This window comes from Erpetoichthys calabaricus, chromosome 12 (assembly GCF_900747795.2).
Source record: "Erpetoichthys calabaricus chromosome 12, fErpCal1.3, whole genome shotgun sequence".
NCBI classification, from domain to species: domain Eukaryota; kingdom Metazoa; phylum Chordata; class Cladistia; order Polypteriformes; family Polypteridae; genus Erpetoichthys; species Erpetoichthys calabaricus.
This window is the reverse complement of record NC_041405.2, coordinates 153575254-153592184: the sequence shown is the minus strand read 5'-3', so window position 1 is coordinate 153592184 and position 16931 is coordinate 153575254. Positions and strand designations below refer to the sequence as shown.

The 16931-nt window shown below is 43.1% G+C and overlaps 2 protein-coding genes across 3 annotated transcripts in view; one reads left to right on the top strand and one right to left on the bottom strand.

Annotated features, from left to right (window-relative positions):
- Positions 1-16931, bottom strand: part of rps28 (ribosomal protein S28) — an 892132-nt gene that overhangs the window by 822225 nt on the left and 52976 nt on the right. The window lies entirely within an intron of this gene.
- Positions 1-16931, top strand: part of kank3 (KN motif and ankyrin repeat domains 3) — a 131669-nt gene that overhangs the window by 69405 nt on the left and 45333 nt on the right. For both annotated transcript variants that reach the window (XM_051934979.1, XM_051934978.1), the window contains exons 5-7: positions 9312-9411; positions 9639-9857; positions 12905-12995. In XM_051934979.1, coding sequence (XP_051790939.1) covers positions 9312-9411; positions 9639-9857; positions 12905-12995 — 410 coding nt within the window. The remainder of the gene's footprint in view (positions 1-9311; positions 9412-9638; positions 9858-12904; positions 12996-16931) is intronic.

Here is a 16931-nt window from a genome sequence, read left to right as displayed (position 1 = left end):
GTAATACCCGAACTATTCCAAAGTGACGTTTGCACTGTTTTGTGTTTTTTGTATCTCACGCCCTCATACACCTTTTATTGTAAGAGCATCCCTTATCTACGATGGAGCGTTCAATCAGAAGAAAATATGAAGCTGGTTTTAAATTAAAAGTCATTGAAGTGGCAAAAGAAATTGGTAATTGTGCTGCTGCAACAAAATTCAACGTATCTGAGATATTGGTGCGAGAGTGGAGGAAGTAAGATGTAAAAATAAAAAATTAAGGGTCGCATTTTTGAACGGGCGTATAAGTCGGGGTCTGATTTTATGATCGATTTTTCGGGTTTCAAGACCCGACTTATATACGAGTATATACGGTAATTGAAGATGTGAGTTCCAAAATCTGCTAATTACACCTTTTGGTAAAATTTAGTGAACACAAACTTGCCTCTCCCTCTCTGAGTTGATGACATTTATCTCCATTCTTTTTACAAGAGCAGCGCTGGGGCTGATGCCTGCTCAGAACTATTTGTTGTACCAGAAATCAAAGATACGATGTCCCATGACCGCTATCAGACTGGACAAAGGCAGGACCGTAGCAACAGACAGCTTCTTCACCGCACTTTCACCGGCTAATAGACAGCTGAAATGTAACACAACTCTGCTTGGCACCATAAAGTAAAATGAGACTTCCACCTGCAGCTAAAGTCACTTCAGTACACGAGCAGTTCGCCATCCTAGTGTTTAGCTCTGACGTCGCTGTGCTGACGGTGTATGTGTCTAAACTTTACACTGGCTGTTACAGACTCAAATCAAAGGCTTCTTCTTTTTGGGCCCATTATTAATATTAAGTGTTAATGAACCGCAAAGGACTGCTTGTTTGCTCAGCCTTCATAGGGGTGGAAATGGACAGCTGGCCCCGCCTCGTAGGGAAACACCCACAAAGTACATAGAACATAGTAAACAAATAAATTGACACATAGAAACTAAATAATAATATTAGTTAATTACATTTACTGTATATAGCACTTTACATGGTGAGTGTGGAGCCACTTCAACCTCCACCAATGTGTAACACCCACCTGGCTGATGCAATGGCAGCCATTATTGTGCCAGAATCCTCACCACACATTAACTGTAAGGTGATGAAGAGGTAAGAGAAGAGAGACAGGGAATGATTGGGGGTCCAGAATGACTAGGCCATGGTGGGCAATTGAAGATGTGAGTTCCAAAATCTGCTAATTACACCTTTTGGTAAAATTTAGTGAACACGTCATTGTGACTTTTCATGCAGTTGGTCATGCGCCGAAAATATGTTTGAGCTTCAAAACCTGCTAATTTCAACAGTGTAGCATTATAGTTTTAGGGATTTAGTTTCAAAATCTGCTTACGGACCCAGATTTTCCTAAAAAATTTATTTTTGTACTTAGCTGATTTTGGAACTGAGCTCTTCAATTACAGAGTAACTAGGTGTTATTACTAGATAGTTATTTTATTAATCCCCAAGGGGAAATTCACATACTCCAGCAGCAGCATACAGATAAAAAAAACAATATTAAAGAGTTTGTATTTACTGTGTAACAATGTAATGCTGTGGTTACGCACTCTGTTGTAATTGTTATTTTATAGTTTATGTATATACATATTTTTAAAAATTGTGGAATAACAATTATAACTGAATTTGCGTTAATTACACAGTAAGTACAAGGCAATAACACCTAGTAGTTACTCTGTAATTATATAAGTAATTACATGGTAACTACAGCATATTAGGGACTCCTAATCTAAAGTGATAATGAGTTATGTAATCCCTGGGCATTCCTTTTGTCTTGCAATTACACCCCCCCCCCCCCCCCCCAGACCCCCCAAAGTGTAGTGCAAGCCCTTCCGACTCTAGTGCTGTGTTCACATGCTCTCGAACTGCTCAGAGCGGAGTTGTAAATACATTCACGTGGGTTTCCAGTTCAAATTAAATGTGTGTCACTCTGCTCCAAATGCAATTCAACTATCAAAAGGGCATTTCAGGCTGACCAGATTGTCAATTGTTTAAAGTAAAATGTATAAAAGGTGAAAGGTCAGTGTTACGTCACAAATCAGACAATTCAGGTAGCTTTCCTTTGTGCGAATTGTCCGAGTTCAGAGTATTTCCGACTCGGAAACCCGTATTTACCTTGTCTGTCCAAGACCATGTGAACACGGCATTTTGTCGCAAATGAACGAGTTGTAATTCCAAGTTTGTTGAATGTTCACGTAGTACTTCCGACTTGACATCCTGGACTTACCGTCTGTCCAAGAGTACATGAATGCAGCATTTTGTCTGAATTGTCAAGCATTCACGTGGTATTTCCAATTCGATTACCTGGATGTATCGTCTGTCCAAGAGCATGTGAGGGTAGCATTTTCTCTGAGTTGTAATTTCGAGTTCGTCGAGGGTTCACGTGGTATTTCCGAATCAAAAATCCACATTTAATATCTGTCCATGAGCTTGTGAACGCAACATCTTGTCCAAATTGCCCATGTCAAAATTTCAAGTTTGTCGAGACTTCATGAGGTATTTCAGAATCAACAAGCATTCACGTTGTATTTCTGACTCAACAATCTGCATTTACCATCTGTCCAAGATTTCGCGAACACAGAATTTTGTCAGAAGTATCTGAGTTGTAATTCTGAGTTTGTTGACCATTTATTGGTATGACTACCCGGATTTACCGTCTGTTCAACAGTACGTGAATGCAGTTGTAATTTTGTGGTTGTCGAGTGTTGACGCGCGATTTCCGACTCGGATGCCTGAATTTATTTTCAACCCAAGAGCACGTAAATGCAGCAGTTTTGTCTGAATTGCCCAAGTTGAAAGTTTAAGTCTGTCGAGACTTCACGTGGTATTTCAGAATCGATAACCTTACACTGACCATCTTTTCGAGAACACGTGAATGAAGTGTTTTGTCCGAGTTGCAATTCTGAGTTTTTATTGAGCATTCACGTTTTATTGCCAACTCAACAACCTGCATTTACTGTCTGTCCTGGATTACGTGAACACTGCATTTTGTTCAAATTGCCCGAGTTGTAATTCGGAGTTTGCTAAACCGTTCACATGGTATTTCTGACTCAATAACCCGGATTTACCATCAATCTGAGAGCATGTAAAACTGCATTTTGTCCGAATTGCCCAAGTTGAAATTTCAAGTTTGTCGAGACTTCACGTGGTATTTCAGAATCGATAACCTGCACTGACCATCTTTTCGAGAACACGTGAATGCAGCGTTTTGTCCAAGTTGCAATTCTAGAGTTTGTCAAGCATTCACTTTGTATTGCTGACTCAACAACCTGCATTTAACATCTGTCCAAGATTTTGCGATCACAGCATTTTGTACGAATTATCTGATTTGTAATTCTGAGTTTTTTGACCATTCATTGGTATGTGTGAAAGCTTGAGGCACGGTCGTCCTCTTGAATCCTCAGATCAGACGTCAGACACCAGATAAAAATCCAATTATTATTTATTTTATAATAATAATGTGCACCAAGCACCCTTCTCTCCACAATACTCATAAATAAATCAATAATCAATACAAATAAACCAATCCTCCTCTCCCAGACGCGTTGCCACCCTTCCTCCCAGCTCAGCTCGATGTCCGATTTCCCATAGTCCTTTTATATTCCCTGAACCGGAAGTGTTTCCCATCCTACAGTCCATGTGATTTCTTATCACTTCCGGGTCAGATAAAAAGTCCTTCTCTTCAACCCGGAAACACGTTGTTCCTTCTGGTCATATGATCATGATGTGCTTCCGGGTTATAGGGCACATATAAGTCCTTGAGCCTCCCTACAGCGTCCTCTGGTGGGCCCCGCGGTGTCCAGCAGGGTTGGGAATAAAAACTCCATTGTCCATAATTCCCTGCTGGTCTTCGGGGCACTTCCATGCTACAGGGAGGGCTCCATCTAGCGGCCTGGGGGTACTGGCCGGGATGAACAGCCGGCCATCTCCCACAATGACTACCCAGATTTACCGTCTGTTCGACAGCACGTGAATTCAGTAGTAATTCTGAGGTTGTCGAGTGTTGACGCACGATTTCCGACTCGATTGCCTGAATTTATCATCAATCCAAGAGTAAGTGAATGCAGCAATTTTGTCTGAATTGTCCAAGACGAAATTTTTAGTTTGTTGACCGTTCCAAGGTATTTCTGACTTGACAACTGAGATTTACCGTCCATCCAAGAGCTTGAGAATGCAGCATTTTGTCCAAATTGTCCGAGTTGTAGTTGTGAGTTTGTCGACCACTCGTGTGGTATTTCTGACTCGACTACGCATGTTTACCGTCTATTCGAGAGCACGTGAACGCAGTGGTAATTCTGAGTTTGTCGAGTGTTGACGTGGGATTTCCAGTTTGACAGCTTGAATTTACTGTCTGTCTGAGAGCACGTGATCACAGTCTAAGCCCAAGCATACAAAGTCTGTGAAGTGGCTTAGTGAGAAAACAAAGGTGTTTGATAAACTTTGTAGTGGAATGTTGGCGGCTGCAGTCAACCAGCTGGCTAGACACATCAAGGCTGCTGATCCTATCTTCGATCCCCAAGGTTAAATGTTAACACGTCCCTGCTATGCTTATATGTGCCGAGACCCTTAAGGATCTCAAACGGCACATGAAACAGACGTCAATGACGTACTATTTCAAGCCAGGGTGTCCTTCATAAATCGAAGGTGATGTTGAGATCTCGCCAGTCTTAGTGTCTTCTGACAGCTGCCACTTAAGATGTTGACACAAAAGCTCACTGAATTCTAGGAAATGAGAATCAACTAAAACTGTTTTTCGTGTTACCAGTAATATTTTGTATTCTCCATTTTATGGGTTATTGCATGATTACTGTGTGCATATTAAAAATAATGCTATGCAGAATTGTGTATTTTGAGCAATCTAGTGACAGATTACAGTTTTTGGAGGTCATGGGAACCTCACCCCCTACTTCCAGTAGGTTCAATGTATTAACATTTGTGTCTTCGACTTTCACGTCATTTCCTTGCAGAGCCGGCCAATCCATTAGGCAACACAGGCAGCTGCCTAGGGCGCCATCTTCTGAGGGGCAGCATTTATGAAAGTTAAGGGGCGCATGCTCCGGACACTTCACAGGACCCCCACGCCCCAAGTCATCAAACTCTAAAGATACTGAGTGGGAACTGTTACCCGCTGGGTGAAATTTATGAAGGTTAAGTGGACACGCTCCATATAACACGAGGCACGCGCTCCTTAAAGACCACATTGTATACACAAGAGGATGCCACTTGTGCTACTGAAGCCATCAAGGTCTAATAAACTACACAAGTCATAAAGTTTAGGTTAAGTTTAGGGCAAATTTCAAAATCCTCCTTTTAACATATAAAGTCTTAAATGACTGAGGTCCGGCTTACTTGTCTGAACTTATCATGACTTACAAACCAGAGCGCACATTAAGATCTCAAGATGCCGGTCTGCTTATAATTCCAAGAATTAATAAAAACAGTGGGAGGTCGAGCTTTTACTTACAGGACCCCTAAACTGTGGACTGGTCTGCCTGCCCCTATAAGAGATGCCCCTTCGGTCTCAGCTTTTAAATACCAACTGAAGACTCACAACTTCAGTTTAGCACACCCTGACTAGAGCTGCTGATTAACTGTACAGACTGCATCTCTGTTGTTAGTCATTAGCACCAAAAAAATAAGTAACATGATAGTTAGAATTTGTTACTCACCCTCACCTATTCTGTTTCTCTTCTTGGTACTCAAATGTGGCACTTGGTGCCACGGCATACCTGTCAAGTTGTTTTGCCTGCCTAAGGTAAAGTCATCTCTGATTGAGGATCGCAGGAATTGTGGGGTAGAGGGGTCCTTTCATCGGATTGGCTGGCCCAGTGCTGTTTCAGCTGTGGAATGGCCAAATTGGGGAGGCAGCTTCATGGCTGTGGTCTCCAGGACTCTAAACAAATCCAAATCATATTATGGGATATCATCTACTGTTAAATTCTGCTACGTACTTCTAAAATTTTTATTTTTATACTGTATTGAGGATTTGTTCTGTTCTGTGTATTGTATTGTATTGTATTGGCCCCCTTCTTTTTGATACCCACTGCATGCCCAGCCTACCCGGAAAGGGGTCTCTTTTTGAACTGCCTTTCCCGAGGTTTCTTCTATTTTTTCTACAAGGGTTTTTTTTGGGAGTTTTTCCTTGTCTTCTTAGAAAGTCAAGGCTGGGGGGCTGTCAAGTGGCAGGGCCTGTTAAAGCCCATTGTGGCACTTCTTGTGTGATTTTGGGCTATACAAAAATAAATTGTATTGTATTGTATTAAAGTCTAACAGATAACAGATGGATGGCAACATCCATCCAACCCACCTAGGTCTTTCGACCTCCGCTGTTTCCTAGGAACGTAACCCACGTAAAATTTAAGGAGGGACTGTACAGTAATCCCTCCTCCATCGTGGGGGTTGCGTTCCAGAGCCACCCGCGAAATAAGAAAATCCGCGAAGTAGAAACCATATGTTTATACGGTTATTTTTATATTGTCATGCTTGGGTCACAGATTTGCTCAGAAACACAGGAGGTTGTAGAGAGACAGGAATGTTATTCAAACACTGCAAACAAACATTTGTCTCTTTTTCAAAAGTTTAAACTGTGCTCCATGACAAGACAGAGATGACAGTTCTGTCTCACAATTAAAAGAGTGCAAACATATCTTCCTCTTCAACGGAGTGCGCGTCAGCGAGAGAAAAGCAAACAAATCAATAGGGCTGTTTGGCTTTTAAGTATGCGAAGCACCGCCGGTACAAAGCTGTTGAAGGCGGCAGCTCACACCCCCTCCGTCAGGAGCAGGGAGAGAGAGAGAGAGAGAGAGAGAGAGAGAGAGAGAGAGAGAGAAACAAAGTCAAAAATCAATACGTGCCCTTTGAGCTTTTAAGTATGCGAAGCACCGTGCAGCATGTTGCTTCAGGAACAGCTGCACACAGAAGGTAGCAACGTGAAGATAATCTTTCAGCATTTTTAGACGAGCGTCCGTATCGTCTAGGTGTGCGAACAGCCCCCCTGCTCACACCCCCCTACGTCAGCGCAAGAGAGAGAGAGAGAGAAAAGTAAGTTGGGTAGCTTCTCAGCCATCTGCCAATAGTGTCCCTTGTATGAAATCAACTGGGCAAACCAACTGAGGAAGCATGTACCAGAAATTAAAAGACCCATTGTCCTCAGAAATCCGCGAACCAGCAAAAAATCTGCGATATATATTTAAATATGCTTACATATAAAATCCGCGATAGAGTGAAGCTGCGAAAGGCGAAGCGCGATATAGCGAGGGATCACTGTAAATGTAATGCAATAATGCCTTTACACCTGTGAGGGACGGCCTGTGTCTTTACCTGGCTGGGACACCCTCAGAGTGGAAGGACCGGAAAGAGAGAGTGTGTCTATAGGGCATTATCTCCCCCGGAGTGCTAGATGGCAGCTCCCCATGGGTTGCAGTGGTGCCTTGGATTCCCACAGGGCAGCATGGGACACCTATGGGCCCTTTTCAAACTTTCGCATTTTTGCTTTCGGAAGTCATCATCGGTGGGTAAATTCTCTTTTAAAGGCTATGGCAGAGTCACGTAAGAAGAGCTTCTGTCGTGTCTCGCGGCATTCAAATTCTAAACACACAGTAAACATCCTTGCCGGTGTTTTTAACAACTTTCCCACTGATGAAACATAGTGATGACAATCAGTCCAAACAGTCAAAAGAGATTAAAGACAACATTTTTTAATACGCCATTTCATCACAAATGTTTGTCTAATAAGTTTACATTTTGCCTTAAAACTGACGCTATGCCTTTTTAACTGAAGTGACGTTAGTGTTGTACCGACATAGACATCTCGGAGTTAACATGTGAGAGTCTGTGCTGGTGGGAAACATGCCTGTCTCAATATGGCTGCCGAGCTGTGCTCTTCAATGTGTTCTCCTTTTCAGTCCATGGTGTGTGAGATGCTCCTTCATGATGATGGTGAGAGAGAGAGAGAGAGAGAGAGAGAGAGAGAGAGGGAGGGGTAAAGCAAGCAAATTTATCGATTCTCAGTCCAAACCCTACAGCCAATAGGGCGTCATGGTTCTTAGTGACTTCCGATTTCAAACCAAACAGGTAACTTCAGACCAACAGAATTCTGGTGCGACACATTGGTTTCACACCAGACCCCAGTACCATTTGTTAAGCTGATGCCTGCCAGATAGGTAATTTGGCCTTCCTGTGGAGAGTTGATTGAGAGAGTCCTGCAGGAGAATCACTGGCCAAAATGGTTTAAGGCACTTTCCCCGATCCCTATCATAAAACTACAAAGACTCAGTCCTAAAGAGAAGAGTGCATCACACCATTGCTGTTGTTATCAGTGATATAGCACTAATAGCACATTTGCTTTGTCTACGTTACAAATAAAGACATACAAAACATTTATCAACTTCTATACAAAATTTCACACCACAACATTTACCAAGAAGGAAAAGCATTGACGGTCAGGCTTGATTCATCTAACGCTCTGATGTTCTGGTGATCGTGTGTCATCCCTCCTCCTACTTTGAAGATCAAACTCAATTCACCTAGCGGGGGACCACCCCTCTCCCCCTGCTCAGACCATCGTGCTCAATTCACCAAGAAGGAAAAGCATTGACAATCACACTTGATTCATGTGACACTCTGGTGATCACATGGGTCCCCAACACCCACTTTGACGATCGCTCACAAATCATAGAAGGTTACCACCTAACCCCCCTGCTCTAAATTTGTGGAAGGGGGGTTTCCCTCTCGTGGGTCAAAAACATGCTGGCATGTGAAAAACTGACAGCACCAAGGTTGGGTAACATTGAATTGTAGACAACATTGGCAAGCGAAACCTTACCTCACCATTATTAAATCGATATTAAGAAAGATGTTGAAGAGAATTGCCTAAATGGACCAGAAATTGTGTCCACAAGTAAGATCTTGATACAATGGAACTTATAAGAAACGGGCCACCTTAGGTACAGATAATCAGTAAATGAACAACCGTTCACCCCACAACGTCCATGAAAGACCCAGAGCCGTCTGGAAGTGTCTGAGTGGAAATCAAAGCAAGAGGCTGGAGAGAATGAGAAGAATTTCAAAGAAAATACACCCAGTCAGGTGATTCATTCAGACCAATCAGGCGCAGGGCGATTAATTTAATCATCCAGTGTGCTTCTCTGTGTAGAATTCCACTGCTCCATCTTCTCTCCTCCCATGGTTGAGATATTTGTTTAGAAGATCAACCTTCCCCACCACCCCTTCTCTTCTTACCCTCTTTTGAGTTTTCCTAATAATGGTCTCTATCTTGCAGGTGTGCTCAAGTCCATCATGAAGAAGAAGGACAGCTCATCCAATAAGGAGTCTAGCAGCAGGAAAAAGAGTCTTCAGTTTGTAGGAATACTTAATGGCGGGTATGGTTTTAAACATTGTATGGAGTGACATAACCATTGGTGGCCTTCCTTTGCTTGTCTTCTAACACAGTCCACTGAGGTCCTTTGACACCATCTTCTTTATCAACCCTTCAGGAAGTCTTTAGTCTTGGGTGACATACAAGACTGGGGTCTTCTGGCACTGCTTCCAACTCTTCAAATTGATATACTGTACATTTCATTCCTTAATTCTCTCTATTCAAACTTAGGTATGAGTCAACTTCCAGTGAAGATGAGGAGGAGGAGAATGAAGAAGAAAGTTCATCATCGGCAGAGGAGCTTGGCTGCCAAGAGAGCAGTGAGGAAGAGGCAGGGGAGCTGATTGAGACGTCAGAAGATGAGCTGAATGTGAACATGGAAGAGAGCGACAGCGACCAGGAGACAAAGCCCAAGGTGGACGGAGATCAGCACAAGGAAGTCAAAGAGAAGTCAGTATTCTGTGGGAAAAATGGACAGAACTATGTGGGTAGAGTTCAGGCTGCTTTTAGCATCATTGTCACAACTGTCCTTCAAGGGTGGTGGTTATTTACATTGACTTATTTGACTGACACCTTTATCCAAGGTGACTTAGAACATTTATGACACAATTGGTTCTACTTCTTCTGGTTATCCAATTGGAGCACAGGCAGGTCAGGTGACTTGCTCAGGGTCACACAGTGTCAGTCGCAGGATTTGACCCCAAAACCTCAGGGTTTGAAGTCCAAAGTCTTAACCACTACACCACAGATGCGTTAATCTGTCCTTCACTTTTCAACTTGCCTATACAGTGGTGGAAAGAAGTATGAGCTCATCAATATTTTTTCCAGCATATTTCCAGTGAGGCTCTTCACATGACATTCTCACTAGACATTGGTATTAACTCAGTGTGGAATGACACAGTATCAGGTTGGGGAGCATGCACTGGTGCAGCACATTGCCACACACACACACCACATGACCAAACAGCTTGGCAACCACCCCCAGGCAGACACGCGGTCCAGTCTCACCTTCCAGAAATGACCCTCTATCTGCCTCAGCCAGGTGTTACTTGGGCATCCCCTTGGCCTGGTCCAGCCACTCAGGTCTTCAACAACGAGGATCACCCTCGGGGAAATGCACCACATGGCCGTAGTGCCGTAACTGACGCTCCCTCACAATGCAGGTCATGTGCCTCATTCGGGACTCCATGAGCAACACAAAGTCAAACCAGCGGTACCCAAGGATTCTCCAAAGAGACACAGCACTGAAGGAGTCCAGTCTTCATCTCAGGTCACTGGATAGCATCCATATCTCACAAACAGGAAGCACCAGGACTCTAAAGACTTGGACCTTCATCCTTTTGCAGATATCAGGAGCACCACACACCCCTTTTCCAGCGACCTCATGACCCCTCCATGCTCTCCCAATCCATCCACTGACTTCATAGGAAGAGTCACCAGAGACATGAAGGTTTGTTTATTCCAAAACGGTTTGTCTTGATACCGTTTTCTCCATCGTATCGTAAATTTGCTTATTAATGTTCAAGCCACAGCAAGTCATCCTTTGCTTTTAATAAGGTGGTGTGTGAAATAGCAAAGATTGCCAAAATGTAATGAGAAGAAAAAAAACCAACTAACTTATATAGAGAATACTGGACTGGGATGGGAATCAATGAAGTGGCCCAGAAGGCCGAGAGGCACGTAGAAGGGCAGACTCGCCAGCAGTCATTCCAAAGAAGGATGGCATTGAAGAGCAACAGTTAACTTGCGGTGGTGTATCAGTAAGGGGGGTGACACAGAGGGGAGTTAGAGAAGAGTGAAGATATGAGTAGCCTTTAATCTTATTAGGAGAAGTAGGGAGTCTGGTATAATTGAGTATTAAAGTTAAGCACGCAGTTGGGTCACGCTTTAACATTTAGGGGGTAAGTGCAGAGACATGCAGGTGGATGAGCCAGTGGTGTCCTAATGATGAACCATCCATGAGGCAGACCACCATTTGTGAGACTCGAGGACTGTGTGAGCAACACTGGAGCACCACAAGGAACAGGCCTGTCTGCTTCATTCTTCACTATTTGTGTACCTCAGACTAGAAATGTAACAGCAGATCAGGTCACCGGCAGAAATTCTCAGATGATTCTGCAGTTAGCGGGGGTATGATAAGGGGGATGAGACAGAGGTGAGGAATCAGGGGGAGAACTTTGAGAATTGTCTGCAACTGAACATCAGCAAACACCAAGGAACTGCTTATTAAATTTTGACAAACCAAAGAGCCTCTGTGTCTGGTCACCATTCAAGGAGTGGATGAAGAGGTGGTCCGCTCCTACAAGTACTTGGGGGCCCACACTAATGACAGGTTGGAGTGGTCTCGTAACACAGAGGATCTCTAGAAGCAAGGGCAGAGCAGACTCTTTGTCCTTAGGAGACTCTGTTCCTTTAATGTGTGTAGTGACATCCTTCACAATCTTCTACAACTCTGTGATGGCCAGTGTGGTGTGTTGGGCTGGTAACAACAATTCAAGAGAGGACCACTGAATCAACAGGCTAAATGAAAGAGCAGGCTTAGTTATGGGATGCCCTCTGGACCCCCTGGAGGTTGCAGTGGAGGAGAGAATGAACTGAGAGCCATTATGAACAATGCTGCACATCCTCTTTTTGTGGCACACCAACACTGAGGACTTTCAGACAACAAATCAAACAGCAGAAGTGAGTGAAGAAACACGACTGGGTGTCCTCAAGAGAGGACCACCAAATAAAACAGGCTAAATAAAAGAGCAGACTTAGTTATGGGATACCCTCTGGACCCCCTGGAGGTTGCAATGGAGGAGAGAATGAAGACAAAACTGAGAGCCATTATGAACAACGCTGCACATCCTCACTGTGTGACACACCAACACTGAGGACTTTCAGACAACAAATCAATCAGCAGAAGTGAGTGAAGAAACACAACTGGGGGTCCCTCATACCAACAGCAATACACATGTATAGCACCTCATTGTGACTGGAACTACTAAGTCAGAAGTTCTTTGTTTTTAGTCATTCTGGTGTGGTGTATATTTCAACGAGACGAGACTTCAGACATGGGAAAGGTTTGGGGCAGCCACCCATATAATATGTTCCTGGCTACAAAAAATAAAGAATTGTAAGACCAGAGTAGTTTACAAGACAGAGTCCAAAACAGAACTGAATTCCAGAGGAAGGGAGTGAGGCTTTATAGGAGGATCTGGGGGAAGCGACCTCGCACCCGGGACCGGAAGCGACATGTCCTGAGTTGAGGCAGTGGTTCCTGATGGGATTTCCCAGGAAAGGTCTGCAGGGGACTTAGAAAGAGAGTTAGTGTACCCCGCCGCCCCCTGAGCAGATGTGTTACCCTTATTCTTTAAGCCCTTCAGCTGTCTCCTATTCGCACGTGTGTGACAATATTTATTTATTTAAAGAGTTTCTATGCACCAAACTATGGAATCACTAAATGTATCACACAGTGTTTGTCTAACACAAATCTGATCAACCATCTTTTGCAGATTTGAGCTCAGCAAGAAGATGAGAGAAGCCTGTCTGATTCTGAAGAACCACCTGAACGATGACAGCAGTGTGCTGAAGAGCAAAGAAGTGGTAGGAGAATTGAAGGGGGTTTGGAGGTGTGGGAAACATCAAATCTTGGCTGGGGTGGAATGGACTTTTACTGGTCGTCACTTAAATTATGTTTAAGAGCGGAGTCAGACACGCGTGTGAGGTGATAATCAAGTCCTACGCGTGAGGAGCTGCGACGTTGTCACTTGTTCCATCACAGTCAAGGGGACACCCCCTCTCGATCAAACTGACCATTAAAATGATGTCATGCCATTTTCAAACGTATGTAACCGACTTTGTTTGGCTGCGATCAAAATTCATTGGAATGAAGAGTGAAGGAGATCCAGGATCGTGAACCGTTAACCCATTTGTTCCTTTATACAAAAAGTAGAATGGGGCAGAATTAATTAACGCTCAGTGCATACACTGGCTGCTCTCGGTTCCTTCTCAAGCATCCACTATACTTTTTTTTTATACTAATAGTAATAATAATAATACATTTTATTTATAAAGCGCCTTTCCCATGCTCAAGGCACTTACTATACATTATACAGGGTGGGGCATAAAGATCTCCCACATTTTGAAGGGGTATAAACAATGAATGAAGATATCTGTAGCTGCTCCTGAAAGTGTTCTCCCGGTACAGATGAGACCACGCTCCGACTGATGTTTGTAGAGTATTTATTTGCGCTTTCTCTTTTTACAGTTCTCAAACAGGCCCGCACCTGGTTGGGGCAACCATGACACTAGATAGGGGCCCGCCCTTTTTCGATTTTTTTTTTATTTCCTCGAAAGGTCCTTTATTATCAAGAAGGGGCGCGTCGACGTCATACGGCGGTCGCTGATGGGTACGATCTCGGATCTAGCTGCTTTGAGTTTGAACTCCATTTCCGTCATCCGTCGAACCGTGGGAAAATGCAAGACCGAGAGCTTCAGCGTCATTCTCATAAAGGCTGTCCCGTGTCCGTCATCAAGATAACATACGCAAAGTCGGAATGAGTGCCGGTGCGGCAATGTTTATGTTTAGTCTCCACCTTTTGCCTTCGCGAATCGCGGAAGTTATTCATTCAATGCTGGACAGTCGCACTCGCAAGTCGTGTGAGTATTAAGAGTTAGGGGCTACTGTTGTGTGCACGCTTAGAGTTAGACTTTACAAAAGCTTATAATTTGGCATTATTTCATTATTATGTGAACAGTGAAGAGAAGCGCCTATCTGCGTTAATTTTGTATTTGGACTTTTGGTCTTAACAGCGGCTGTCGTCAGACTCACTCGGCAGTCAGAGACAGGTACGCGCGCTATTGTACAATATATGCATTGTAATTTAATGTTGTTTGGTTCACCAGTCCAGTAACACGGACATGATATATATTGAACTAGCGTGTTTTGTTTACAATATATTTCAAACTCTACCATCTATTATCGTTATTTTACGTATACAGGTGCTGGCAACGGCGTAGCAAGGTTCACAGGGGCCCGGGTGCAATCATTGAATGGGCGGAGTGGTGGCTCTGAGGCTAAGGATCTGCGCTGGTATCCCGAAGGTTGCCTTTTCGAATCCCCGTCACTGCCAAAAGAGATCCTATTCTGCTGGGCCCTTGAGCTAGGCCCTTAACCTGTAATTGCTCTGTACAATTGCGCTGTACAATGGCTGACCCTGCGCTCTGACCCCAAGGGGTATGCGAAAAAACTAACAAACACTGTTGTAAGTCGCTCTGGATAAGAGCGTCTGTTAAATGATGTAAATGTAAATGAATGGGCCCCCAAACCTGCGCGCTTCGTGCGCTCGCGCTCCGGAGGGGGGGCTCTCGCTGCTGAAATGCTTGAAGACAAGATAGATTGAGAAGGAAACCATTAAAAACGATGTTCGGAGAAAAATATAGTTTTGTTTTGTAAAGCGTAAAAACAGACGTGTGTTGGCGACTTGGCGTTATTGCCTAATAGTGTATATACACTGTACTCGTCTGTTGTCTCAGCCGGTACTATAGAACAATAAAAATAAAGGATTATCTATGTTTACATATCAAAATCTCGACGGATAAAACTTTCAATACGGAATATATTTCAGCATTCCGTTCAATATTCGTCAGGGGCTCAGGCCTCACGGCAACGGCAAACAGGACAGACCGGGGCGCCGAAATACGAAATTGTCCCAATCCCATACAATACGGAAGTACGGAACGTCTATAATTATGTAAAAATCAGACAATTTTAATCTCTCATCTCTTTATATTTCATCAATAAAAATTGTTATACAAACTTACATACACTGAATACCATTGTTATGATTATTATGATATCATAAATTATGTACATGTAATACTAATACGTGACTGATAACCTGACAAGTGAGTTACCTGACACTGCACTGTCTGCACACATCAGAATTTTTGTTTTCTTGCTTTCTTTCTTGCAAATTCTGCTACAAGCTCATTGGTGTCCAATTCCATGGCTCGTCGACTTTCAATCGATAGCACAGCGAATGCAGAAAGTCTCATCTCTGTCATTGTACTCCGCAAATAATTCTTTATTCTTACCTAACAGAACTGACTGAGAAATAGACGGAAGCGGGAAGCCGTTCGTCGACGATCGTGGGAAGCTGCTTGCCTGCCTAATAACTAAGCTATAGCCTTTCGGAGAATGAAGCGAACATGTCGCTTTGTTTTTAGCCGCCGCCGTCTGTACACAATGTGCCGCCCCGCCCGGTGCTAATGAAAATAATGTAATTGTGGGAAAATGTAAAAATGCTGACTGACGGTGGCTAAAATCGCTAAATACGGACATGTGAAAGTCCTTACTACAAAGTTACTTAAATTAATAAGCAATACGATCAGTCTAACTAATTTGACTGTGACTGATGGTCTGATGCAAAAAAGAGGCCTGATGGGCCCTCCCGGGGCCCGGGTGCATTGCACCCCTTGCCCCATTGTAGCTACGCCACAAGGTGCTGGTCATAAAATTAGAATATCATGACAAAGTTGATTTATTTCAGTAATTCCATTCAAAAAGTGAAACTTGTATATTAGATTCATTCATTACACACAGAATGATGTAATTGAAATGTTTATTTCTTTTAATGTTGATGATTATAACTGACAACTAATGAAAGTCCCAAATTAGAGTTTGGGAAACACTGATTTAACCCTAATAGTGACAATTACCAACCAGCGCAGCGGACACCCGGGATGATGAAAGCAGCAACGACTTCAGTGTCAGACCCGCTAATTAGTAAATAATCAATTAAATAACCAGAACATGTGGAAAAGCAGCATGAAAATTAGGTTAAAAATACTGTTAACGACTTAAACAAAAAGCCTACATACCGTATTCCCCATATAACTGCTTATTACATTTTGATAAAAATTAGTTTATAATTTCTACATTGACTCCAAAACAAAGAAACTAGGAAATAAGGACTCACTTAATTGGGCTAAGAGTCCAATGAAAACCAGAAGTTGGTTAGAACAAAAACCTGCAGCCACAGGGGGGTCCCGAGGACCGAGTTTGGGAACTCATGCACTCTGCTTTGAGAGAAAGCGTGGAGGCGCTCAAGAGGTCTGCGAGATGCGCCACATTAATAACGGCCCCACTAGAAACTGACTAGAAGGAGCTTTGTACACCACACTTCCATTCACTTAATTAATATTTCGAATTTGCAAAGTTTTGGTGAAATTCACAGTCTACGGCAAAACAAAATATAGAAGACTAATTAAGTATTTAATTTTTTTTTTATATATTGCATTATGACATAGCTATTCCTGCTTAGTCAAGTCTAGTGTCAGCGGGGGCAGGGTGGAGCCTATCCCATCTTTGAAATTAATATGTTTTATTACTACAAATATTTATGATGCGTCATCTGTTGGAATGAAAAATGCAATGGATTTTATTACTACAACCATTATGAAGTACATACCGATAGATGGTGCACTGAAAATGTTAACGCTGAGCATGATGAGGTCCATAGCCCGTCTCAGATGGGT